Below are 26932 nucleotides of genomic sequence, written 5' to 3'. Positions count from 1 at the left end.
TAATTCGACAATTTCAAAATTTATTATTTTTTTACAAAATTTTTATCAAAAAAAAAAAAAAAAAACGCAATCAATATTTTCTTCTACACATGTTCATACAACGGACGCTTAATTTTAAGTATAAAAAACATTACTAAAAAAAGGAGGAAAATACTTCAACTTTATCTTAAAACATAACGTGAAAATATAAATGCTATCACAACAATCGACAGAAAAAAATAACACGTCGTACAGGAAAAAATGCAAAAATTATTCGGAACGATTCCGCGTGCAAATTTTCAACACGTACTCTCGTTCGAATATTACAAACAACGGCTTTAAAAGGAGAAAAATGTCAAACATAAACAATGAAAAAAAAAATTGAACGGCGACGACGTTACAGTATAGAACAATGATTAAATAATTAAGCAGTAGGAAAAACATAACGCAGCAGTCATCGTTTTCAAAACAAAACGATTCAACAACACTACTGTTGTATCAAACATTATTTTGACCACAAAAAAAAACAAAGAAGCGGCGTTACTGTAGCAATCTCAAAAGTATATAAATTTTACTCTCGAGATAGTCTCAAGTTCGCCTTCGCCTTCTTTTTACATAAATACTCGGTAAGTAATCAAGCGTAATAATCGAATATAATAAAAATAAAATCGAGGAAAAAAATACAGCATCAGGTACAATAATACCATAATAAATTAAACTTTCCGTTTTTTATCATTACTAAATTAACAAAAAGAAAGAAAGGAAGAAAAAAAAGAACAAAACAACAAAATAAATACTGCTTACAAAAAAAGAAAGGAGAAAAATAAGAAGAATAAATTAGCATCAACGTTATCTATCCGTTTATGTTACGTAAAAATCACGGGGGAAAAAAATGGATAATATCAAAATACGAGTCGAGTCGTCTTCTCGAATCAAAACATTTATTACTTATGGAATTGCTGTTGAGCTTGTCGAACGAAAGGATGCACATTAACTGATCCGATCATCGTGCTTCTTAAGGGTGTCCCTGACGAGCTGATGTTTTGATACGAGTTATCTATCAATGTTGCCGTGACAGCTGGTGTCGACGATGGAAATACTGACGGCGAACAAGTCACTGTAGCTGTTACTCGAGGTAATAAAGGCTGCAACAGGATACAAAAAAAAATCCAGTTCAGAAAATTTTTCAAAAAAAAAAAAAACACTTCAGTAACCAAAAAACAAGTTTAAAAAAATTAACTAAAAAGTTACAAGATGTTAGTAAAACATTACAATGAATAAACAAATCACAAAAAAACAGAACATTAAAAATACAAAAAAAGCATTTTTTGGCAATCACTGGTGAAAAATTCCAATTTTTTTCTAATTGTTGTTAGAAAAGTGAGACTATTTTCCATGCTTAGGTAATAAAGCAACACTTCCAGGCAATTTTTGACACAAAAGAAAGCGACATTTTTCGCTAATTTTTGGTAAAAAAGTTCACCTTTTTGGAATTAATTACAATTTTTTCCCACCTTGGCTCATCAAAACGTATCAAACCCCCTTATTATTGGACACCCGGTAACGCTGATAAGGACATGCAAGAAGTTGAAAAATAATAAAACGTGAATACTTTGGTAAATTATTCATTTCTTGATACCTATTTATGAACATTTTATCCTTTGCAAACGATGACAGGAAACATCTACAGGGTGTCTAAAAAGCAACCCCTTATTTTTTCCCCTAAAAAAAGTACAAATACATAACTTTAGTAACCAAAAAATAATCAAAAATTGACACGGTCAACAAACATTCAAACGCAAAAAAAAATCACACAAAAAACCACAACTTTTCGCTTCTCGTAGATGAAATATAAAAATGGAACTAGATAGAAACTTTTTTTCTCACGAAGTAAGACCCGGATTGGGAAAAATTGAATTTCAGAAAATTATTTATCAACAAAGTAACAACCAGTTCCATTAATTACCATCATTTCATCCTTACGATCGTAAATTCTCTCAAATTCTGTACTCACCCTAGGAGCAGATTTCGAAGCGTTGCTCTTATGTTGTACTTTCGTCACGCCGTTACTTCTAGACGTCGAAGTCACACTGCTGGAATTCTGGTACGCGTACGTCGGCGTAGTCATCTTATCGTATCCGTTCATCATACTCTTATATTCGTTTATCGCCTCATTTTGCATCATTATTCTCTGTAAAAATTCGTAAAAGAAAAAAAAATCAATTAATAATCGCGAACCGAGCTCTCATTATTTTAATTTAAATACTCGAACTATACAAGAATATCCGATCTACACGGCGATTTTTTACCGATGAAAAAAATGTCGGCTCTTTGATGGCCGAATTATTGAAGGACGACCGGTTAAAAAATTGACAAGAAAAGAAACCCGTATAAGAAAAAGTATATACAACTATAGAAAGGGTACCCGTACATAATATCTATACGTATTTTTTAACGCATCCAAACAACGACAACAATTTATTTTTCGAGACCCTTTTCCAACACATCACAACACCCCGGCCATTAATCCGTGTAAGTCATAGCGTAATATTGCAATTCTCGCATTTGAATTTCCGGCCTAACCTGTAGTACGAGATTCGGATGCATTAAAATTGTAAAAAAAAAAAAATTCAAAATAATTTTTCCATCATAGATAGTAAGAAGTATATCTAAGGTAGACTTAGCAGATGTCGACACTTACCGGAGGCTCATTCTCACTGCATTCGGCTGCTTTTCGTTTAACGTTAACGTCGTTTTTACAGACGTGCATGTGTTGATTCCAATGTTCTTTCTGTAAAATTTGAAAAAAAATTATAGTTATAGCAATACCTACGTATTTTAAAGTTATTTTCTAGTAAAAATTATTGGTTAATTTTTTGGTAAAAATTGTGGGAAAACTTTTCAAGTGAAGATTATTGGACAATTACTCTCAGTGAAAATTATTGGAAATTTTTTTGAGTAGATTTCAGCGAAATTTATTGGTTAAATTTTTAAAGTAAAAATTCTTGGTCAATTTTTTGGGTGAAAACATTATTGGTCAATTTGTCGGTACAAATATTATTGAGAAATTTTTTGGGAGAAAATTGAGCTTATTGGTCAATTTTTTTTGGTAAAAATTATTGGGTGATAGGGTGATTTTTCAGTGAAAATTATTCGTCAACTTTTTGATGGAAATTATTGGTCAATATCTTGGTAACAATTATTGGTCAATTTTCCAGAAAAAATTATTGGTCAGTTTGTCAGAAAAATTATTTATTGGAATACTGAAAAAGTTATTGGTTAATTTTTTGGGTGAAAATATTATTGGTTAATTTCTTGGTGAAAATTATTGGTCAATTTTTGGGAAAAAATTATTGGTCAATTTTTCAGAAACAATTAATGGTCAATTTGTCAGAAAAATTATTGATTGGAACACTGAAAAAGTTATTGTTCAATTTTTTAGGTGAAAATATTATTGGTTAATTTGTTGGTGAAAATTATTGTAAAACTTTTGGGTGAAAATTGAGCTTAATGCTCAATATCTTGGTGAAAATTATTGGTCAATTTTTTGGAAAAAATTATTGGTGACCATTTTGTTGGAAAAAATTATTGGTCAATTTTTCAGAAACAACTAATGGTCAGTTTGTCAGAAAAATTATTGATTTGGAACACTAAAAAAGTTATTGGTCAATTTTTTGAGTGAAAATATTATTGGTTAATTTGTTGGTGAAAATTATTGTAAAACTTTTGGGTGAAAATTGAGCTTGATGCTCAATTTCTTGGTGAAAATTATTGGACAATTTTTTGGAAAAAATTATTGGTCAATTTTCCAGAAAAAATTATTGATTGGAACACTGAAAAAGTTATTGGCCAATTTTTTGGGTGAAAATTGAGCTTATTGGTCCATTTTTTGGTAAAAATTAAAGGAAGACTGGATGATTTTTCAGTGAAAATTGTTGGTCAATTTTTCAGAAGAAAAATCAATTTTTTGGGTGAAAATGAGTATTATTGGTCAATTTTCTTAGTGAAAAATTATTGTGAAACTTTTGGGTGAAAATTGAGCTTCTTAGTCAATTTTTTGTTAATTGATCAATTCTTCAGAAAAAATTATTGATCAATTGTCAATTTTTTATGAAAATCATTGGTTGATTTTTTGGAAAAAATTACTGGTCAATTTTTTGGGTGAAAATATTATTGGTCAATTTCTTGGTGAAAATCAACAATTGTAAAAGTTTTGGATGGAAATTGAGCTTACTGGTAAATTTTTCGACGAAAATTATTGGTCCATTTTTTGGTAAAAATTATTGGACGATTGGGTGATTTTTCAGTGAAAATTGTTGATCAATTTTTGGAAAAAAAATCTTGGTCTTTCTCTTACAGAAAAAATTATTGATCAATTTTTTGGGTGAAAATAGTCAATTTTTTGGTGAAAATTATTAGTCAATTTTTTGTTGAAAATTATTGGACGATTGTGTGCCATTTTAGTGAAAAAAATCATTGGTCGATTTTTCAGAAACAATAATTATTGGTCAATTTTTTGGATGAAAATATTATTTGTCAATTTCTTGGTAAAAATTAAGTATGGTAGAACTTCTGGGTGAAAATTAAGCTTATTGGTGAATTTTTCGGTGAAAATTATTGGTCAATTTTTTGGTAAAAATTATTGGAATATTGGGTGATTTTTCAGTGAAAATTGTTGGTCAATTTATGGGGAAAAAATGTTGGCCACTTTATGGAAAAAATTATTGGCCAATTTTTTGGGTGAAAATATTATTGGTCAATTTCTTGGTAAAAATTAAGTATTGTAAAGGGAAATTTTTCTGAAAACCTCGTAGGTAAAGGTATTTGCAGTTTTAGCTTCCAAATTTGTCATGACTCATGTTCAAGCATTTTTTTTTTTCAATAGACACTTCATACACTAAAATTGATATTTCTCGAAACAAAAAAAGAGCAAGTTTAGCAAGTTAAATTAATATGGACTCTGAGAGAACAGAAAACTGAAAAAAAGAAAAAGACCAACAGGTGTTCTGTCATCTTTCTTGATGCGAATTGGGAGGGGAAGTCATGTTCTGAAACAAACATTCTAAAATCGAGTAATCTAAAAACAAAACCTCACCTGGCATTCAAAATCACAGTACGCCGTATTCCAGCAACAATAATAATTAGCGCTTTTCTGACAATTTGAACACCACTGTTTAGATTTGGCCTCTTTGACAGCTTGTTCTTTTTCTTTCTCGAATTTCAATCTCTCGTGTGCTAAATCGTATTTCTTCTGAGCTAAACTGGCCGCTCTTAATTCAGCAATTTGTACTTCTACATTGAAAGTAAAAAAAAAATAAATAAATTATTAGAACACAACTCCACATCAAATTCATTTTTCTAAAAAAGAGTGGTAGAAAATCTAACCATAATCTCGTTTAATTTCGTCGACTATCATATCGTGGCTTTTCTTCATACTTTCTATTTCTTTTTGTAGCAGTATAACCTTAGCTCTGAGATCTCCTTTACCGGAAACTTTATCCAAAGCGTCTTCCATAGCTCTACGACTGTTGTTAATTAACTGAAAAAAGAAAAAAACACAGTATTAAATTATTTGCTCCGATACTCGATCTAAACGTTTTCTATTCCCAACCTATCACTTACTTCAGACATAAACTGAGCCATAATATCGCCAGTACCATTTTGGCCGAAAATCGGAGCCTTCGGAGTTACTTTGGGCGACTGAACGACCAGTATATTAGATCTAGGAGGCATCGCTGTACCATTAACGGCGGCATTTCCGTTAACTATTCTTTGCTGTTGAGCTGTCGTCGTGAACATTCTGATCGGAGTAGGCGCCGGATGCACCGGATGCGCCGGATGAGTCGGAGCCGGAGCGATTCTCACCGGTTTCGGAATAGGAATAGCGTGAGTAACCGTTTGCGTTGTCGAATCACTCGAGGTGGCGCTGGTAGTGACGACGAACGGCTTAGGAGCCTGTTTCGGTTTCTGGACGATCTGCGGTTTAGTTGAAACCGAAACCGCCGTCGATGCGTTTTCGACTACGTTATTTGTTTGGTTATTGATCAAAGATATGGTGACATTTTCGGTTATGTTCACAGTGCGACAGTTGGTATCGTTTTTAGATTTTTTAGTCGTTTCGGTCACAGCTGCGTCGGCTTCTTCGATTAGAGATCTTTTACGATGAGTCACCTCGGGCGTACTCTTCGGTAAAATAGGTTTATTTACGGTTACTCTAGTCGGTGCTTGAGGAGGAGGAGGAGGAGGCGGTGGAACTATTTGTTTGATGAAAACTGGTTCTTCGTTATGAGGCGATGGATCGATATCGACCGGTTCGTCTTTCACGTTATCCAAACTAAAGTCGTGATCGTTCGCAGCTTGTACGGTCACTTTGGCTGTATCTTTTTTCGACGACGAAATAGGAGCTAATGGAGGAGCTTGCAACGTAGCTATGTTCTTCACCGATATCACATTCTTCGGTCTAGAATCTATCGATTTCATACTGCGAATCATCTCCATCTTGGTATCGGTTATTTTACGAGTCAGTTGACCGGTGCTACTGGTAATACCCAAATTCGCGATAGCCTTCACGGTAGCTAACGAAGTAGCCACCAAACCAGGCACAGGTTTAGGAGCAATCGGTACCGGTGTCCTGACGCTCTTTTCTGCCGGCACCATCGCATTAATCGTCTCGAGTTTCTTAACCGAGACCAGCTGTCGTTTAGCCGAGTCGCTTTTCTGCGACGCTGTCTCGCTAGCAGAGGTACTTTTGGTCGTCGATCTCGACGAGTCGCTTTCTTCAGCCTCTGTATCGACATTATCGCGAGTTCTAGTGCTACAGTCACTGTCGCCCGAATCTGGCTGCGTTTTCTTAGCAGTTTGATCGTCGTTTCCGACGGATGTCGCGCCCGAATCATCTTCGTTCGTGCTTTTCGATTCTTCGCCAGCTGAAACGGGGTCGTCGAGCGATACAGAGATGCTCGATTCGTCATCAGTTGACTTCGATGCTTCGCTAGCCGAATCGTTTGCCAGACTCGCGGTCTTTCTTGGAATCACAACGTCGCTGCAAGGTTCTACCTTGGCCGTGATCAATTTGCTTTCGGATAGCGGCGATTTACCTCTAGGAGTAGGAGTCGATTTACCTCTAAGAGTAGGAGTCGATTTACCGCTCGCAGGAGGTGTCGATTTACCACTTGCGGAAGACGTCGTCGACGAAGTGGATTCGTTAAACAGCGTTTTCGGTTTGATGGCGGTTTTGCTGCGTTGATCGACGTGCGTCGCAGCTGGTTTTGAACCGGAAATCGGTTTGTTCGGATTGTAATACGGTAACATTTGTTGCAGCTGTTCTAATTCCTCGTTTGGATTATAAGGTACCTTGTATTCTGGGTAAACGAACGTGCCGTATTTCTCTTTCAGCTTTTTTATATGTTTCTCGATTTCCTGCGGAAAATTAAAAAAAAAAAAAACAAATTATTACAATGTGCTTATTTGATGTGGTAAAAAATACGATCAACGCGACGTAATGATTGAATTCTACAAAAAAAAAAAAAAAAAAAAAAAAAAATGGACACTGGAATGATAATTTAGGGATTGTCCTCAAATGTTTCTCAAAAAAAGTAACTTAAGTAACCAAAAAAAAATGTTAAACGTAAAAAAAAGTGGCAACCAAAAAAACGTCAATGCATATACAAAACATTACATTTTATTTTAGATAACAAAAACAAAAAGTAACTAAAATTTCGATAGCAGTTTTTTAAAAAAACAAAAAAAAACATCAAAATTCGAATAAAAACCATTTTTGAAAAAAAAAACTAGCAAAATCTCAAAACAGATAATTATCAACATTTCGAAAGTAATGCTACTCGTCAGTGTTGAAAAAAAAACGTTTTTTTTTAAAAAAGACAAAACAAACGGTTTTTTTTGTTTAAAACGTTTTTTTTGTTTAAAACAGAGTTTTAAACTGCCGGATTCTCATGTGTTTTAAACGTGTTTTAAACATGTTTTAAACGTGTTTTAAACACGTTTTTAACACAAATTCATTTGTTTTGGATTCAGTTTTTCAAATATACGTCATCCAGTCATCAACTGTTGAGATGCAACGTCGTAAAATAGCTATAAGGCTCCAGAAATATTAAAAAATTGAAATCAAAACACAAAATTTGCCTTCAAAAAAAAGTATAGGAAGAAAAATGAAAATCTAAAAATTCAATTCCTTCAATTTCACTACTTTTTCAACGAAAAATTGAAAAAAAACGTGTTTTTTTTTAGGAAATTAGAGTTGAAAAAAAACTTGTTTAAAACAAAAAAAACCATTTTAAACAGAATTTTGTTTTAAACATGGTCCGTTTTTTTCTCGACGTTTAAAACACTGTTTTAAACGTTTTAAACACACAGCACCGTTTTAAACTGACAACACTGCTACTCGTGGATCAAAACGCAAAAAGAAAGCATGAAAAAAATATTGGATTCTGGAAACCTATCAAAAAATGTGTTTACTGTTTACCTACTGAAAAAATTAAACTATAATTTGTAAAAAAAAATTCCCTAAATGAAAACAATTATTTTAGAACGGAAAACTTATCAAAATCAACATGTAAAGGTGGCGGGGAAGGGGGAGATTGCAATCCAAATGTGGAAAAAGTGATTTTAAAAATTTGAATACAAAAAATGTACCTTGCTTCAGTCCCCCATCAAAACTGTCAAAAATTGACACAATTTTAAAAAATGGACAAAATCGACAAAAAGTTGAAAAAAATCATAAGGATTTCAGAATAAAAATTTGATTAAAAGTAGAAATACTCCACCGGAAAAATTAAGAATAAACATCTCAAGAATCCAAAAAAAAAAAAATCCCGAAATGTAACGATAAAATTGCGAAAACTTCACAAAAATTTAGACACTAAAAAAAACACAAAAATTCGGGGAAAATCGTCAAAAAATTGGAAAATAAAATGTATGAGAATTTAAAAGAATATAACTTGAAAAAAATCAAGAAATCCTCATAAAAATTCTAAATAAAACCATCAAGTCTCAAAGTCCAAAAAAACTCTCAAAAACTCTCAAAAATCTGCAAACAGGGGAATTTCGCAAAAATTTAAGCAGAAAAATTTTATAAAAAATCTCGAAAATTCAAGAAAAAAGGTTTCGTCGAAAATTAAGAACAAAAATTCAGGCAGAAAAACGAATCCATAAAATTCAAAACAAAATTATAAAAATTCTGAAAATTTCCAGAAAATCATTAAAAAACTTGAAAAAATAGAACTTGCAAAAATTCAAAAAAAACTCACAAAATCGACGAAAAAAAATTCAAAAAATCCAAAAAAAACATCGAACCGAAATAAGGAGATATCATGACTATTTGGCCAATAAAATCACACAAACTCGAGGGGAAATTTTTATGAAAAAATCACCAGAATTCAAGGTGAAAAAATTCGGCAAAAATTCAGTCGAAAAAAATCATTTTAGAAATAAATCACCACCAAAATTCAAGATGTAAAAATCAATTAAAACAGGAGAAAATTCACTAAAAACCATCGAGAAATTCAAAAATAATAATAGCCCTACCTGTCGAAATTAGAAAACCCCTAAGTACATTTCAAAAGAAAAAATCATCAAAACTTAAGAGATGAAATTCGTAACGCTGAAAAAGCTGTGATGCCATTTAAATAAAAGCAAGGTTTTTTCGAAGAATTTTGGATAAAATGCTGAAAAAAAAGGAAATTTGTGAAAAAACTCGGAAAAAGTAACTTTTAGTGACCAACATTTTTAAAAAGTTACCAAAAGTTACTATTAGTAACTTTAGTACGTTGGTTACTTAAAACATAACCCAGTATACAATCCCTGTAATTTTCAAGATAATAAAATTCGAAATTATTAACTTCATAAATTTTAGATGATTCGATGTTCATCAAAAGTAATAACATTTTTTTCGAAAAATTTCAATATTTTTACAAAAAAAGACACCATTAAAAATATTTACCTGAATTCCTTCATCTAAATTGCCTCCTGGTTTTATTTTCGAGATCATAGGAGATACTTTCGAGTAAAGGTAGCAATCCTTCAAAGGTACCCAAGCTCTGTAACAAACGATAAATAAATTCATTAATACACAAATCTGAATAAAAATTCCCCAAAAATCTCATCTATCAATATTTCTTAGGTATCATCACTCGAGATGATAATTCAACGCTAGGAAATTTGCTGAGAGGAAAATAAAAGGAACGAGAGTCACGTTCCAACTTCCAAGCATTATTGCCAAATTTACCAACGACCAGATAATTTAAAACGATTTTTTTCTTTTTTTTTGGCACAGAACCGCACACGCTTCTCAATAATAAAAACACGTTGTTCTGTGTGTAAGTAATTCCCCGTAAGACATAAAAATACCCTCGATATCTTCATTCTACCGCAATTAAACACACGCATTTCACCGGTCACAGCATAGGTCAAGTTTAGCGATTTTTTACTCATCATATAACGAATACGTAAATCATCAACTGTGCGTAGTTTTCAGCAATACGTACTTGTCATGGGCTCCGAAAAATCGACAATCGACATTTTCGTCTTTACATTTCAACGCCTTCGCGGGCCATGGTGGATATCCTTTCAGTCGGGCCCAAATCAGCAAATGAGGTCTTTTCTGTAACACAAAATCGACATCTCGATGAAAATTATTGATCGAATATGAACGAGTGTTTATCCAGAATGCTTGTTGTACTTACACATGCTTCGATGAACCAGGTATCTTTACGAACTAATAAATTGTAATAACATTCGGCGCACGTTTCGATCTCGTATACTTCGCGTTTGCACACTTTTAGCAAGTTTTTCGCCACGTTGGTAATTTTCGAAACTTCTGCGACATAATAAAAATATATTATAATTTAAAAGTCCTTTTTTTCTATTTTTTTACAAGAATAATCAACTATAAAGTTATTCTATTTTTTCCAATTGAAAAAAAACCGTGCTGAACTGTCGTTTTGTAAACCGGTAGGAGGTTGGATAGAACTTGACTTACTAGTACTCGGTATTCACAATACTCTTACTTATTCATGTCATTAAATAATAATTCATTTTTTCACTCCTTTACACACAATACGTACCAAACTAATTTAAAGTACCTACAAATTGATCACGAATACAAAATAGCCCTTCCGCATCAACGTCCCATAAGCTACAACAAACTGAATAGGAGATACGATTGGTACAGAATGCCTATTTTAATGAACTAAGTGAAACCTTCAATCCAGTGTTACCACCACAACCATCACTTGACGCGATGGTGGCCATATCTATAATACTATAAAGGAAAGTCCCCTTTTTTTGTAATGGGTAAACTCAAAACTTGCCGAACCAAAAATTCTGAATTTTTATCCATAAGAACGCCTGTAAGCTGGAGATGGTTTATAGCAATAAAAAATTTGAAAAAGTTCAAAAGGACAATTGTTATAAAGCTTCAAAGTTGAAAAAAATGACGACTTTTTTGGACTTTGCGGAGGTGAAACCAGTTTGCGGAGAGACGAGGTAAAATTTCGTTGCAAAGCGAGTGTATTACGTTGCATTGAGGGTAGGTGCTGGCAGTGGGGTGGTTTCAAGTGTAGTAGATGTAGTAGGAGTATCAGGTTGTGAAATATCATCTCTACACACTCCAGGGTTAAAAAGTCCTTTTTTTTCTTGGCTATATGGTCTAAAGTGGTAACACTACATCCCATGTTGAGACAAAGACCTGACTGCGGCAAGTTAAACCGAACAGGGATAGAAACTTTGAATACCTACTTGAAAACGGTGATAGCTAAAACTTCGGGGAAAGAGGATGAAATAAACTAGAGGCACATTTCAGAACAGACGAACAGACTTTGAGAAAATTGCATTCAAAACTACTCAAAAATGCTTCAAAAAACAAATTAAAAAAGATGAAATTTTCAAACTTTTTTACAATTTTTATTTATTTTTTGGATCATCAAATTTAAATTAAGATTAGTCAAAATTTTCAGTAAGTAGGTAGTAGGTACACGGATGTTTTAAACTGTTCGGAATCAAAATTTTTATTTTCCTTTTTTTTTTTCTTGAGAGCTGTAGCTTTGATTCTGTAAACTCAGAGGAAATACTTTACCACTTGAAACTTAGACAACACCTAAGTGCACACTGAAAATTTTTGGTAATTTCAAATTCAAAGTTTGATTTCTACTCTAATTACACAACTTTGAACTTGAATAGCTTTTGAATGAAAAAAGTAGCAATGCAACTTTCAGTAGTATGTAAATTTTGAATAATCTTGATTTCAACGTCATTATAGTTTAAACTAAAATTATTTAAAATTAACGAAACACCAATTTATGAATTTTAAAAGCCCAAAAATGAGGAAATATAACTCTCTAAGAAACAAAATTTGACGTTTTTAAGTAAAATTTTGCTCCAAATGCCAGTAAAAATTGAAAAAAAAATCAAAAAATTTCTAAATTGTATTCCTTTTTTAGAATATTCAGAGGCACATTTCAGAACAGAAAAAGAGACGTTGAGAATATTGCATTCAAAACCACTCAAAAATGCTTTGAAATGAATTAAAATTGCTTGAAATTTTCAGTGAACACCTCAGCGTATTGCCACCTTAAGGATGCTTCATCACGCGGTTTGCCCACTTTTTCTAATTTTAAACTCACATCATGCGTCAGAGGAAAAACGAAAGTGAAGGAATATAAGAAATGCAGAATAGGTACCTACTTTAATACTTAAAACTAAACAACACTTGAAAGCACACTGTGAAAATTTCTGGTAGTTTTTTCAAAGTTTGATTTTTACTCTGCAGGATTATTAATTAATCAGGTAGGTAGGTATACCTACAATTTTGAACGTGTAACTTTTGAACGATAATGTATGTACGTCAGACTCTCTGAAAAGAGGAAATTTTTGATAAATTCAATTTTAAATTGACTCATATCATTTTATGCACGTACTTGAGTTTTCAATTTTTCAGTTTGGAAACTGTTCTAATGGTTCAGCGATGTTCGGAGATAAAACTATGAGGAATGGGGAACTTTCAGGAACTAGAGTTGACCCCTGGAGTGGGGAGAGTTTAAGTTGAAAATTACAGAAAGGTCATTTTTTTTTTGGAGGGGCATTACTGGCATTACCTACATCAGGTGAAATGTGAAATAAGATAATTACCAAACAATTTTTTATTCATTCATACTTATGTAAATAAAATCTCTCCAATAAAAATTTCAAACTTCGAAGAATGAAAATGAAAAAAAGAATTGAAAACGGTAATTGACCAATTTTATCATTTTTAGCCAAATTTCTGTTCAAAAATTATGTCTATTCCGGGAGTGCCGACTTTGGAAAAAAGACTGGGGAGTAAAATTTTTGATATTTTGCAAGTTTTTGAGCTCAAAATAACTAGATGATTCACGACGTGTCAAATTTTATGTAGGTAGGTAGGTTATAGGTACATACTTGAATTTTCAATTTTTCAGCCTGGAAACTGTTCATAGTTCAGACGTTCAGAAATAAAACTTGAGGAATGGAGTACTTTCAGGAACTATAGATGACCCCTGAAGTGGAGAGGGTCAAAGGTTCAAATTACAGAAAGGTCTTTTTTTTTGGAGGGGCATTAGTGTCATTACCCACATTAGGTGGAATACGACGACAATTACCAAACAATTTTTTATTTACTCATAAATGAATAAAAAAAAAATGCAGCCCCATCTTTCCACTCCACCCGTCCGAAGGACGGGTATTTTCTGCTTGTCTACGATAACAGTCGCGAGTCTGTTTTTCAAAAGAATATCCCCACGTTTTGTTTCAAGTCACGAATTCGATACCTAACTAGGAAGGTTGAAAAGCATACGTTGAAATGTGCACAACACGTGAAGACCCAGTCACACACCGAGGAACATACAATAGATACAAAAAGTCATCACGAAAGATAACAATGAATAGTAATAATAATGTACCTATTTGTTGAGTTCTTCGAAACATCTTTTTGAACCGAATAATTTTAAAGAATTTGATTTGACCATATTTTTCAATTTTACATTTGGAAAGTCTTTATCTCGATGTTCCCCAGTTCAATTGTTCACCCTTTTTACACATACGCGTGAAAGATCAACACATGGTGAGAAATTCCAGCGAATAGAGAGGCAACGAAGTTCCACGAATCAGTCCCTACATTACATATTAGGAGTATTGTTGGTTCTCAGCGACAAAATCACCTATTGGTTGACTACTTACTGCCTCAAGGCATCACGATGTCACTTAACCATCTCCACTTCTTCAGACTCGAATTCCAATACTCACCATGCGAAGTTTTCAACGCACTCGTCTCCTCCAACCCTACCCCTTACCTGTTTTGGAACCCTATGTTTGCCCTCTCAAGTCTTCCACCTCTTCAACACTCAAAACTCCATCTCTCTTGATCAACTTTTCTTTCAAAATAAACCTTCAAAGTTCCTCTACAAGAGAATAAAACTCTCTCTCAACTGTACTGACTGCTGAGGAGACAAATAAAACCCATTTCGATTTGAAATTTGCCATTCAAGTTCGAAAATGTCTATTCCATTTAAGAAACTGGTAATGGAACCTTTGGAGACGTTCGTCTTCGATTTGAAGTGATCGCGAGTTTTGGGAGAAGCATGGTCCAGGTCTCGTACTCAATTTTTTTTTCCAAAAAAAAGTGTACTTTAGTAACCAATAAAAAAAGGTAATCAAAAACTTACAAAACTTGTTCCAGACATCTAAATGCAGAAAACAATAATTACAAAAAATTGAAAACTTTTTGACTAAATTCAATGTAAAAAAAATTACAGTTTTGCAATTTCAGCAAAAAGTAGGACTTTTGGACAAACGTTAGCGAAAAAGTGATACATTTTTACAATTTTTGCCAAAAAGGTGAGACTGTTTCGCAACTTTTTGATAAAAAGCCGAATCTGGAACACTTTTTGGAAACTTTTCAGCAGAAAAGTGAGACGTAGGCGATTTATGGAGGAAAATAATTTTTTTTGCAAGTTTGACTAAGTATACATAGCGAGACTTTTCAGAAATTCTGGTTTAAAAAAAGACGATAATTTTTCCAATTGTTGGCAAAAAGCGAGACGTTTTGGCAATTATTGGCAAAAAGTTATGCTTTTTTGCAATTTCTGACAAAAAGAGCGAGGCTTTTACAGAACTATTTGGGAATGAATCACGAGAGTTTTAGGCAGTTTCAGGTTTCAAAAATGAGAATTTTTTGCAAATATTTCGCCAAAAAGACCATTTTTAGCAATTTTTGGCAAGAAATTAGATTTTTTGGCGAAGACCAAAAGCGAGATTTTATCAATTTTTCGTAGAAAACGAGACTTGGACAATTTTAATTTTTGAACAGTTTTTTAAAAAAATAACCAACAGTTACTTTTAGTAATCTTATTCACGTTTTTTGAAAAAATATACTAAAAATGACGAAAAGTGATCCTGAAAATACTATCAACTTTCCCAAACCAAAATTTCACTGTTTTGGGTCACCCTGGACTCTCCAGCGCGATTTTTTATTCATCCAGTATCAATTATCATTAAAAATATACTGGCCAAAAAATACTCTCGAGAGATATCCGTCTGAAAATTGTCTCAAAAGTGGACTAGGTAAAGCCAAAATTCGATTTTTAGCTGCTAAAATTAATTTCAGCGCCTTCTGGAAAAAAATTTTGAAATTCTGGAAACATCAAAAATCACACTGGAGGCTCCAGAATAACTCAAAGTGATGAGATTCGGATTGCGAAGGAGAGGAGGGTTAATTTTAGACACGAAACAGCCATTCGAATAAAATTTTAAAAGTATTCCCCACGAACAGAACATTTTCAGAGTTGGTACTGCTGGAATCAAAAATCAAAAATCCGCCTTTTTTCATGATTGTGTAGCTTTTTGCACATTTTTCGGAATTTGCTCTTTGATAATTGAATTCAAAAAGAGCAGGGAACACTTTTTAGTCCAGGTTAAAAAGGGGGGGGTGAGCTTTTAAAAATTTACAAGTTGATGAGTACAAAAACATCATTTTCAATACAAGAAGTTTCAACCCCAAAATTTCATGGTTTTTAATTTTTTTGAATGAAATTTCACACATTCTTTCGTTATTTCGTACTACATAGAAAACAAAATCAATTTTCGCGCCCACTGGAGAAATTAAAATTTTGCTGGGGCTGGAAGCTCCAAAATTACTCAAAATGGTGAAATTCGATTTAGGGAAATCATAATTAACGTATTAATTTGAGGACCAATTTTAATCCTTTTTACTGAATAAATGTTTGGAAAATAATCTAAATCGCCGAAAATAGCCAATTTTGGATTTGCAAAAATTGAGAAATCAATTTGGGCTGCTGAAATTTTGGTCATGTAGGTTTCACATTATGCTTTTTCCAAAAATCTTGGTCCTGTTCAAATCAAAAGCGATTCCCTCGTAACATTATTCATGCAGCTGTATTAAAATTGCCATGTGAGGTGTCAGTCTCAATGTAGAAAATCCACATGTCTTCTGCTCAACAGAGAAGCAGCCTCAGAATGAATCTGGTATTCTTGTAAGTCGGTCTGAAATCTTCAATAAAGTTTGATTTTCTCTAGTTCGCTGGCTCGATCATCAAAAATAATTCCAATACATATCAAATCAGTTTGTAGGAACTGTGCTTCATTTTTTGTAATTTTTGCAAAAATTCACCAAAAATTGAGAAATTAATTCGGGCTGCTAAAATTTTGGTTACGGAGGTTTCACATAATTCTTTCCAAAAATCTTGGTCATTTCGATTTTCTTTAGTTCGCTGGCTCGATTATCAAAAGGAATTCCGATACATATCAAATCAGGTTGGAGGAGCTGTGCTTCATTTTTTGTAATTTTTGCAATTTGGGAGAGAAAAATCAGAATCCATGAGTACTTTGAAACAATTAGAAAGCAGCTGATAAAAACCACAGCTGAATTTTTCACTTCTGCAATTTTTTTCGAGATCGTCTTTCGTTTTTCTGGCAGATGTTTTTCTTCTAAAATTCGAAATTACAACAAAACCAAAATAGGATGAACCAAAATATTAAAAATGCCTTAAATTTTTTACCAAAATGAAAAATTTACAAAGATTTTCCAACAGAGCATGATAAAGATTATTTTTCAAAATATTTACGCTCATTTTCTAAATAAAAATGTGAAAAAAAAAATTATAAATAGCCAATAGGTCTGGTATATCTGATGATCCTTTTTGATTTGAAATAGAGATAAAAATAAAGATTCCTCAATTTACTCCATTTTTATTTTTTCGATCTCAATTCAAAACCATCGAAATGCACCCCTCCCTATTCCAAAACATCATTTCGAATGCAACGCTTATCTCAACCAGATTAAAACCACCTACAATCACCTTCCAGTAAAAACCAGTTTCACAAAAGAACATCCCCTAACATACCCTCTTTCAACACATCCGGATTACAATGCAAATACACACGAAGCGTATTACCACACGTCACATCCTGTGATGACGACAGTTCAGCAAACACCGCACGTGTTGCACATGAATAACAAGATCACCTTGATAAGGTGCCACAGCAATATCACTAATCTATTATTCGGTCAAAAATGCACCAGGGAATGTCGCTCGGTTAGAACTGCTGGTAGTCGACTTACTCGTATTAAAAACAATGGAATTATGCACGATCCACTTCATATCGGCCAAAAACGCTTCCGTACATCCGTAAACTTTATTTGTGACGTTTTCACCCAAGATGGACAAATCCATCGGGTACACGACGTATTCTCTGTAGTGAGGAAATTCTTTCGTATCCACTGGTCCGTAAAAATAATGCGCCTGAAAAATACAAACAAACAACAATGAGAACAAAAAAAGAATCTAACTCAACTAACTCAAGTACCGATATTTCGTAATCAATATGAGAAAAAATTATTTTCCCTGTCTCTGCCATTACGATACCTCCCTCTCCCCCTGGCATTCATTTCGATACAAATTACAACCAGGTATAAATGAGTAAATTTCACGTGCATTACAAAGACAGATTGCACAACGGTATAAATCTTCACTTTCTCCACACACACAGACAACAGTTGTAGTAGAAATCTCGCCGTCGTAACGCTTTACGCCTAATAACATCGCGTAGGCCGGCTCATAGCCATGCAATGTTGCCAAATATTTTGCTAACGAAATTCTCTGCTGTTTATCTGATATCTATGTATTCTGAATGTTCCTTCGGCTGACTCGAGCTCGATGTCGATTACTATACAGTACTTCAGTATTTCGTTAACTTTAGCTCGGCTGCGTAGTGCTGCGGTATTCCATTTTTCTTCCTACTTCATCGCGATTCCCTTTCTCTTTCTTTCAAATTATATTATTCATTGTATTCGACGCACGGCGTGAATTATTTACGCGACGTTGTTGGCGGCGTGGCGGCGGCGACGGTGTTGTAAATTATTTATCTAACCAAGTATAACATATAGTATAACTTAAGCAACTACGTCGCAGCTGTCTCGATACTTACATCTTTTTGGTTTTTTAGTATTTCCAATACGTGTTTGAGTAAGACGCATAATTGATCTAAATTAACAGCTTGCATAACTGGAGATCTGTAAATACAAAAAAAAAAAAGTGGTAAAAAATCATCGACGTTATGATATAAAGTAAATTATTAAAATCATTAAAGCGTAGAAATCTACACGCATCGATGCCCTACCCTTCACCCCCACCATTGACAGGCTCATCCTGATATTGACAGTGTTATTCGAATAGAGAAGCTTTCAAAACATGATGATTGTTTGAAAATCATAATGACGAGTTTCATCGAAGAGGATTGATTTTAATGTAAGTCAAATAACATAACAATAGATGAAGTTGCATTTGAAATACAAGCCAGGAATAGCTACAAAAAAAATACAGACTCGAGTTAAGAGAGAATGGTTCTATACTTATTCGAAAAAAAAAAATCAGAAAAAATAATAAAAAATACGAAGGAAGGAAGCTATAAAAATAGAATCTTCATAAAATTAGATTTTTTCCCCATCAGAAAATTAATTAGTTAATCAAGAGCGATCAGTGCTATCACTTTTCCTTCTCCTTTACTATTTCCACTGTTTTCTGGTGATAAGAGTCAGCCTAAACAGATTTCAAGAACTGAACGTCTTGTGATACAGATTAATTTAGAGAAGTCCTAATCGTTTTCTGTTTATCGAAAAATCCAGGAATAATTTTCAAAAATTTAGGTACCTGCTAAAAAAAAAATGGAAAATGAAACGAAAACTTTACTCGATATTTTATTGACTAAAATTTTATCGACTGGCCAAAATAAGATAGAAAATGAAGAGATTGACATTTCCTCCTGCCTACTTAAAATCTTTTGGCATTCAATAATTACAAAAAAAAAAGCTAGGGAAAAAATCAATCAGAATGAAACCAAGCTAGTAGATCGAAAGAGCATGTTTTAAAACACCCCATAACAAAAATTTCAGACGTTGAAAGTTCATTTTTGGCTTCTTGTCGAATTTTTGAAAATTTAAAAAATTCAAAAAAATCATTTCAAGGGGCAATTTTCAAGCTTTTTCGTAAAAATGATTTTTTTTTGAACAAAACGAACCAGTGTGAATGTGAATAAATCCTCCAATTCTACTTTCACACATCAACAACATACTAATTCTGGAGCATTCTGACGTCTACAATAATATTTCTATTTTCTCCAAAAATTTCAAATCACTCTGGAAAAGCCAAAAATGAACCTAAATTAAAAAATTGTCTTTAAAGAACTTTTTTGATTTTTTAAAAAGTTCTTCGAACTTTCAAAAATGAACTTGCCCCTTGACATTTTGGTTACAGGGAGTTTTTAGATACGCCTTTTCGATCTAGCTTGATTTTCTTCAAATCGGAGAGTGCAAGTTAGAATTTTTTTGATTTTGTAAAAATTCTTCTAACATCCAAAAATGAACTTTGTCTTTATCCTTGAAATTTTGGTTACAGGGCTTTTTAGACACGCCCTCTCGATCTGGCTGGATTTCGTTCAAATCGGAGAGTGCAAGTTCGAAAGGTTCCTTCGTTAAAGCAGAAAGTTTTGCGATATCAATTTCTCAATTGTTAAGAAAGGTCACTAAAACCTATTTGGAGAACAAGCGATTGTTATAAATATCTCGGAAAAACATTTCAACGACGCAATTTATCGATTTTCAAAGTTTGAAGGGGTTACTGATACGATTTCTTCGAATTTTAGACGACAAAAAATTTACAAAACTGCACACAGAAGACGTGAACCGCAATTCTTTGAAAAAAAAACACGAGTTCCAACATGATATAGGTCTTGACCTTTCAGAAAGACATTCATCATTCGAAAAAATAATTTTCACTTTTTTCTTCAAATTATCACGCGGCATTCAAAAATTTCCCAGAAATACGATTCAACAAATTGACAAAATTTCCACAAATCAATACAGATTAGGAATCGAAAAACAAGTCAAACGACCCACTTAATTCCGCCAGTTGAAAGATCAGCCAACAATTCGCTTATTCGCCACGATTTCAAATCAAATCACGATTTTTACAACAAAAAAAATAAAAAAATACCCACATGATGGAAATTTTTTGGCAGCTTCGACGATGACGTTCGAATGAATAAAAATAATAACCTCCGGTGATATCAGTTTATCAAAAATTAACCTTATCCTACAGATAGAATTTTTCATTATACGGGAGGGAAAATAACCTTCACACAGTGAAATCGAAAATTTTAAAAATACGTCTCCAAAAATTCTCAACGAATATCCAAAATTCTATTCAATTTCCAATTTCAACCAATAAGCATTGATTTTGCTCAACCATCAGAAAACAGTATTCTACGAAAATAACAGCCAATGATGGTGAGAGCGAATATAAAAGGGTCGTCGTGGTATTGCATTCTATTAACGATTATTTTGTGCGCGCGCAAATTATCGCGTACCTCGTATTAACATTATCAGCTTTCAGTATGGCCGAACATTCCGGGCAATGGAAATTACCAATATCGGCGACTTGCTGCGTAAGGCATCTCGAATGATACACACGAGGGCAAGCGATACATTTAAGCGAATTCGAGCCATCCTTATGACAAATCCAACAGAAATTATCAATCATCGAAACCTGAAACACGAAAATCCATTAAAAAAGTTCAACACGTTCGTCAAAAGGGGCGCCATCACCGCTAAAAAATAAACCCACACCTCGTTACATGTTGCTGAAAGTTTTCTCACCGATCGTGTACTCCTAACGGACGACGTTTCGGATACGTTATCATCGGACGAAGCGGATGACTGGTCTTTTATTTTAGACTCATCGGTAGATTTATCATCGACAGAGTCGTTTATCGTACTATCTATTTCCGATTCTGTTTTAATTTCGTCGTCGAGCTTTTTACTAGTATTATGTACTTTGCGGCGTTTCTTGTATCCGATCATAATAGGAGGTTGCCTCTTTTTAGGTTTCTTCTTAAGAGAACGTATCTTGGAATCGTTTTCATTTTCGGCGATCGACGACGATACGTCGGATACGTCCATTTCGTCGGCTAACGAATCGTCATTAAGATCATTCAAATCGCCAATGGAACCGTTACTAGCGTTGGATTTCGTCTCGTTGTCTTTATTACTATCGGAATCTTTATCGCTGGATGCTGGATCTATTTCCATCATTTCGGCGAGTTGTTGCTCTACTCGAGTGTCAGATAGAGACTCGACGGCCGGTTCGGGAGTATTTGAGACGGCTGGAGTGCTCTTCTTAGGAGTAACGAGTTTTTGATCTGGTTCAGTGGTCGTTTCGATAACGATGTTTTCGATATTAGCTGCGTTGGATTTCGGCGTAGAAATACTCGGAGTAGTACTGGCCTTTGAAACCGAAGACGAATTGGATTCGGCTTCGTTGACGTCATTTTTCTTTGTGTCTGCTGGCGTACCCTTGGCAGAAGCGTCGTCATTGTCTGATTTTGAAATATTTACAGGTTTCGGCGTAGCTTCGTCGATTGATTTGTTCTTTTCATTTTCACCAATGGCAGCCATCGGGCTGACGTTGGATTTAACCGAAGTATCGGGCTCGTCCGCCAGTGTGATGACGGTTATCCGGTCAATCTATTTTTCGCCAAATCTGTCAACAGAAATTCGGAGGTATTAATTTTACATAATTGAGAGATCAATAAATTAGTATTTTATACAAATAATATGTTTAATTGCACCCTTAAAAAAAGAAGGGAGATTTAAATGGAACAGAATAGTAAGATGAGTTAGTTCTAGTACTTTAAAAAAATATTTAAACTCGAAATCGAAATTATTTTCATTACATGAAGTTACTGAAACCACGTAGTTTGAAAACTGGCAACACTGATTTCCAAGTAACCCCTAAAAAAACCAGAAAGTTCAACAAAATACGTCTTAAATTGAAAGTAAATTCATTTCTCGGTCTATCGCCATTCAATCACTCTTTTCATTCGAGCCATCTCCACTGAAAGAACGATATGCAAACGAATAATTCATGAGTCAACAAATTTCCGAGCTAAATTTTAATCTAAGCGTATCGTATTACCAACAGTTCGCAAGAACAATCATCGATTCTCCCAGACAGATATACGATACGAAAAATATGCAATGTTATCATCATCAAGTTTTATCAATCTGAACGCTTGGCATTACAAAATCCTCTGACCGATACGTTAATTAGAAAGCATTCGTCGGACTAGCTGAACAAATAAAGAAAAAAAAACACACACCGAATTCCTCCTATCAAGGTTACGCATCGCGCATAGTAAAAGTAAACGAGCCATTATAAATTCACGTATTTAGCATAGCTGAGCAATTCACATCATTCGCAAGCCTTCCGGGTACAAATCAATTGTAAAAATGAAAATTTCTTCGAAAACGTATCCGCGTAAAGCTCTCAGTACCATGTTGAAATCACTCATCGGAAAAACGACGTAATAAAATGACGAAACTGGTCTTCGCGCAATGAACAGGGTAAAAAGCCCAAAAGAAACCTACACGAGCTAAAATGGTACTCGAACCAGTTTTCCAAAACCACTACTCAATAACTCAGACCTAGTGAACAAAAGAAAACAACAATACACAGCAAAACATACGTACAAATGTGATGGAAAAAAATACCATACCTAGCAAACGATACCAACAAATGGTAACTCAGCACCATCCACCCTTACAAAAAGAAATCGCTGATTCATTCGATCGATGGAGACGTTGAAAAAGCACGCGAATTTCACAAACGATCACATGAAACGGCGCGACGACGGTGAACTCGACATTATCATGCAACTCGGGAGTAAACTTGTTAAAAGAATGAAAAAATCAACCGGGATACGAAGTGATAGAGAATCTGCAGAGAACGGCCAAGGTACACGGTATTGGGCCACCAGCTGTACAGTACGAACTCGCAATGTGACGACGAGCATTAAAATGCGACGTTGCCGATACGCGCAACGCCGTTCTCTTCTTGCTCCGCGACCCCAGAAGCCAGAATCCGACTGCCGAGCTCGAACGTCTATACAAATTATCGTGCATGTTGCATTACCACCGTCTCACCGGCGGCGACCGGGACCGGGTCGCCGCGTCCGCTCTTTACGCCATCCACCACCGTTCCGCCAAAACCTGTAATTCTTTACTAGTTTCTCGGCACGAATGCTCCTTTTTTCGTATCAAATGGTTACACTGATTACGCCCATCGCATCGTTTCTCTTTATTGTATAACTGAATACTGAAATAATGACCGATTGGTATCTCGATGTCGATTGCGACTACGACTATGACTGCGACCGCGGCAGTGACTGCCACACTGCTACTGCCAGTTAACAATTCCAAGGAAAAAATTCCTTGACGAAATGATAAATATATAGAAGGGTGTTACGTACTACTACGATACGATGTAAAAATAGAAGTGACATAAAATTCGTTAGCCAGCTAATTGACGCGTCAAATTAACCAACGAACGAACGAAAAAAAAATCGTCAAAATTTTATCATATCGAACATATGTTACAAACACAGCGTTCGTTTACTTGCGAAGAAATTAGCGGCAGTTGAAAACAATCCCGATGTTTAGGGTGACTCAAAGATGACCTCGAAACGACAAAAAAATCCCATCGAGAATTATCAGCTCTTCGAATATGAAATCATCGATAGTTAGGGATAAAAAAACCCAAACGTCAACTAGATTCAATCTTGAAACAAACGCGATAAATCCAAAGCATCGAACGAAGAACTTCGCTACATAAAAAGGATAAATAAACCAACGTTAATCCTGCAACAAACCCGCTCAAAAATTTCATTAGCTTCGTACAGGTGTTTTTTTTTTTTTCAAAAGTGGATCTGATCTGAACAGAATAAAAAATTAACAATTACTTCAACCAGAGACGAACGAGCGGTAATAAAACACTCAATGAGATTCTTTAAGTTACGCGTAGGCCTTCGAAAACCGGTTCTCAGAGGTACGAAACTGTTTCGAATGAGATTACTATTCGGATAAACACCAATCGCGTACTGTAATTGAGCATTCTTCCATATTTGTACTCTCATTACCGAAGGAATTAAGCTATTTATATACGACAAGCCAAATTTCCATCGCGTTCCTTTGGAAAGAAATCAGATAAATACACCAAACTCCATTAATCGATACTCACATACGATACTTTCAACTCGTCGATAAATCCGAATCAGGGGATCGTGAACGGGAACAAAAAATCCATCATTTAATAAATTTCAAACCACATCCTGTTGACAAATTTTTCAAAAATTATTAACTCGGTGTAAATTTTTGAAATTCAGATATCATCGCTATAACGTAAAATTAATTTTTATCGGAATATTCATCAGATAAAAATTTCTAATGACCATGAAACAAACAGTAAAATATTCGAACAAGCGAAATACAGACATGAAAAATTAATATTTCCGTTAAGAAAGTAACCTACGACGATAATACAAGCATATTTTTTACTCGACAGCTGTACCTATCACTTAAGGCGAACTGCAAAACGTGTCCAACTATTTACCATTACCAGTTGCTTCGAATCATTTAAAGTGAAATGAAAAAATAATCGTGTCGACTAGATTCTATTATTGTAATACTAAGAATGGATACGTTCGTAGGTACGTTTCATTCTCACATTAAGGTACTAATTCCAATTTATTAACTTTTCTTTCAAAAAAAACGAAACCTACAAACCGGTTTAAAATATTTTCATAATCAAAAAATGGTAAATTTACTTAGTCATCATTCATCCACATGACAATTCAAAAATGAAATAAATTTGTAACGCGGTATCGCAACTTCGCATATGAAACAAAGGTGACGGTTTCGTTTCCACGAATAAATATGGTTAATTTATCAGCATCCTTAATACCGTAGAATTAAACGTACTACCAACGTAGGTACTGTTGTCATTATCGCAATAAACCGCAGAAAATTACACGTACCGATGATAATCGTTACAAATGCGCACTTTCCCACCAATACTAATCTTGATCACAAAACACGTCGTCCTGAATTCTGAAAAAAAAGAGAAAAATATTTCACATTATTGAAAAATTTTGTTTTCTCCTTCGATAGTACATTACATAATACCTACTTAACTGATAATATAATTAGATCGACTACACATTATGATGCAAACAGATTCACACACAAGCAAACAAGCATTATTCGTTTAGTCACGCTTAATACCTTACCGGTGAATCATTATTCTAAGAATTACCGAATCAAATTTTGTACACGAATTTTATCGGGGAGTCCCGTCTCTCGAGGGTTGATAATGAATTCAACACACGGCAATAATCTGAATAAAACAATCGCGATATAAAAGAGAAATCACGACGAATATACCGCCGCTTTTATGTTTAAATCGTGAGCCTACCGAACGGCTATTTGTGTAATAACGCGTAAAAGTAAAGTATGGGATAAGAAAAAAGAGAAAGAACAAGTACGAATACTACCAATGCAATAACATTGAGGCCGGCAATATAGAGGACAAGAAGAAAATACTCAATTCTCTATTCTCATTGGATGATCGAAATAACAACGTTCAAACATGGTTCAGTTCAACGGGAAGTCAAAGATGGCGGGGGTTTACTAGGGTATAAGCAGTGTTACCACGATGAATTCGCCTAATAGTTCCCTCTTCGGTTAACATTTCAAAATACTACACAGAAATCAATAATTCGTTATACAACGTCTTCATTAACGTTCCATATTAGAATAAATAATAATTATTAATTTAAAAATAGAAAACTAAATCAATCAAACCGTGTAAATTAAAAATACACACCTAATGAAACAGATGGGATACGCGATGACGTTTGATCAATGTGTCGATGACGAACGACCAAATACAGAAATCTGAAAAAAAAATCATCGTTAAATTAACATATGTACACAACAAATGTCATATAATTATAATTAAGTTGAATATTCCAATATCAAATTCTCATAAATTATACCACGCGAAGCGATACGAACTGCTTTACATAAGATAAAGACGAACACATTCACAGATTTACATTCTAAAATCACACCACATGAAATACATAGGTAAGTGATCATACTTGATTTTAGCGACAGGTATCGATGAATACACCAATGTACCGAGTCAAACAATAAATAAAGATGTATCCGAATTAAACGTACGACTTCCGAAATTCTGTAGACACCATACTGTACTCTTGAAACCTAAAATACACACAGCACTAGTTAGAAATACCGTTACATGAACAAACGTAATGATAACAATGAAATCTAGGTGTTCTAACATACTAAATAAGAATACCATCAGAAATAAGCATTTAAATATGAATAATTACTTACCAAGATGTAATTAATAGCTCGAATAGCAATTTCTGTAATCTGTAATAAGTTAATCAGTTATTAAAATGAAGAAACTGAAGAAGAAATATGTAACACATGCGACTTGGAAAGTTGTTTTGCCAGTGACGCCAGTGTTACCACTCGAGCATTCAGGTT

The 26932-nt window shown here is 34.0% G+C and overlaps 1 protein-coding gene across 13 annotated transcripts; it reads right to left on the bottom strand.

Moving 5' to 3' along the window:
- Window positions 1-26932, bottom strand: LOC135841753 (MYND-type zinc finger-containing chromatin reader ZMYND8-like). 13 transcript variants are annotated; one of them, XR_010557992.1, is made up of 19 exons: window positions 26777-26932; window positions 26518-26641; window positions 26241-26311; window positions 25393-25465; window positions 24597-24687; window positions 21149-22061; window positions 20890-21068; window positions 18454-18538; window positions 17588-17768; window positions 10680-10813; window positions 10482-10597; window positions 9938-10034; window positions 5602-7398; window positions 5365-5518; window positions 5075-5271; window positions 2681-2770; window positions 1994-2170; window positions 1619-1701; window positions 987-1124 (listed from the first exon to the last, which is right to left on the bottom strand). XR_010557992.1 is itself a non-coding variant. In XM_065358909.1 (18 exons), the coding sequence occupies exons 6-18, from the start codon at window positions 21974-21976 to the stop codon at window positions 924-926; spliced, it is 4233 nt and encodes a 1410-aa protein (XP_065214981.1). In that variant the 5' UTR covers window positions 21977-22061; window positions 24597-24687; window positions 25393-25465; window positions 26241-26311; window positions 26518-26641; window positions 26777-26932; the 3' UTR covers window positions 1-923. The 13 variants fall into 13 exon arrangements, 10 of the variants coding, with proteins under 10 accessions (XP_065214981.1, XP_065214972.1, XP_065214982.1 ...); XR_010557993.1 differs by having other exon boundaries at window positions 989-1124; window positions 1592-1701; XM_065358909.1 differs by lacking the exon at window positions 1619-1701 and having other exon boundaries at window positions 1-1124; window positions 10680-10810.

The sequence above is a fragment of the Planococcus citri genome, chromosome 3 (genome assembly GCF_950023065.1).
Source record: "Planococcus citri chromosome 3, ihPlaCitr1.1, whole genome shotgun sequence".
Taxonomy (NCBI): Eukaryota; Metazoa; Arthropoda; class Insecta; order Hemiptera; family Pseudococcidae; genus Planococcus; species Planococcus citri.
The sequence above is the reverse complement of the archived record's forward strand: the minus strand, read 5'-3'. Positions and strand labels throughout refer to the sequence as shown.

What these genes read in the sequence shown, in the direction of transcription:
- LOC135841753 (XM_065358900.1), bottom strand. Translation starts at nt 21,976, where the DNA reads ATGGCTGCCATTGGTGAAAATGAAAAGAACAAATCAATCGACGAAGCT. An exon ending in TTTCAGCAACATGTAACGAG is followed by an intron (nt 21,069 to 21,148) that starts GTGTGGGTTTAT and finishes TTCGTGTTTCAG; the next exon opens with GTTTCGATGATTGATAATTT. An exon ending in CTTCGAAATCTGCTCCTAGG is followed by an intron (nt 1,125 to 1,993) that starts GTGAGTACAGAA and finishes ATCCTGTTGCAG; the next exon opens with CCTTTATTACCTCGAGTAAC.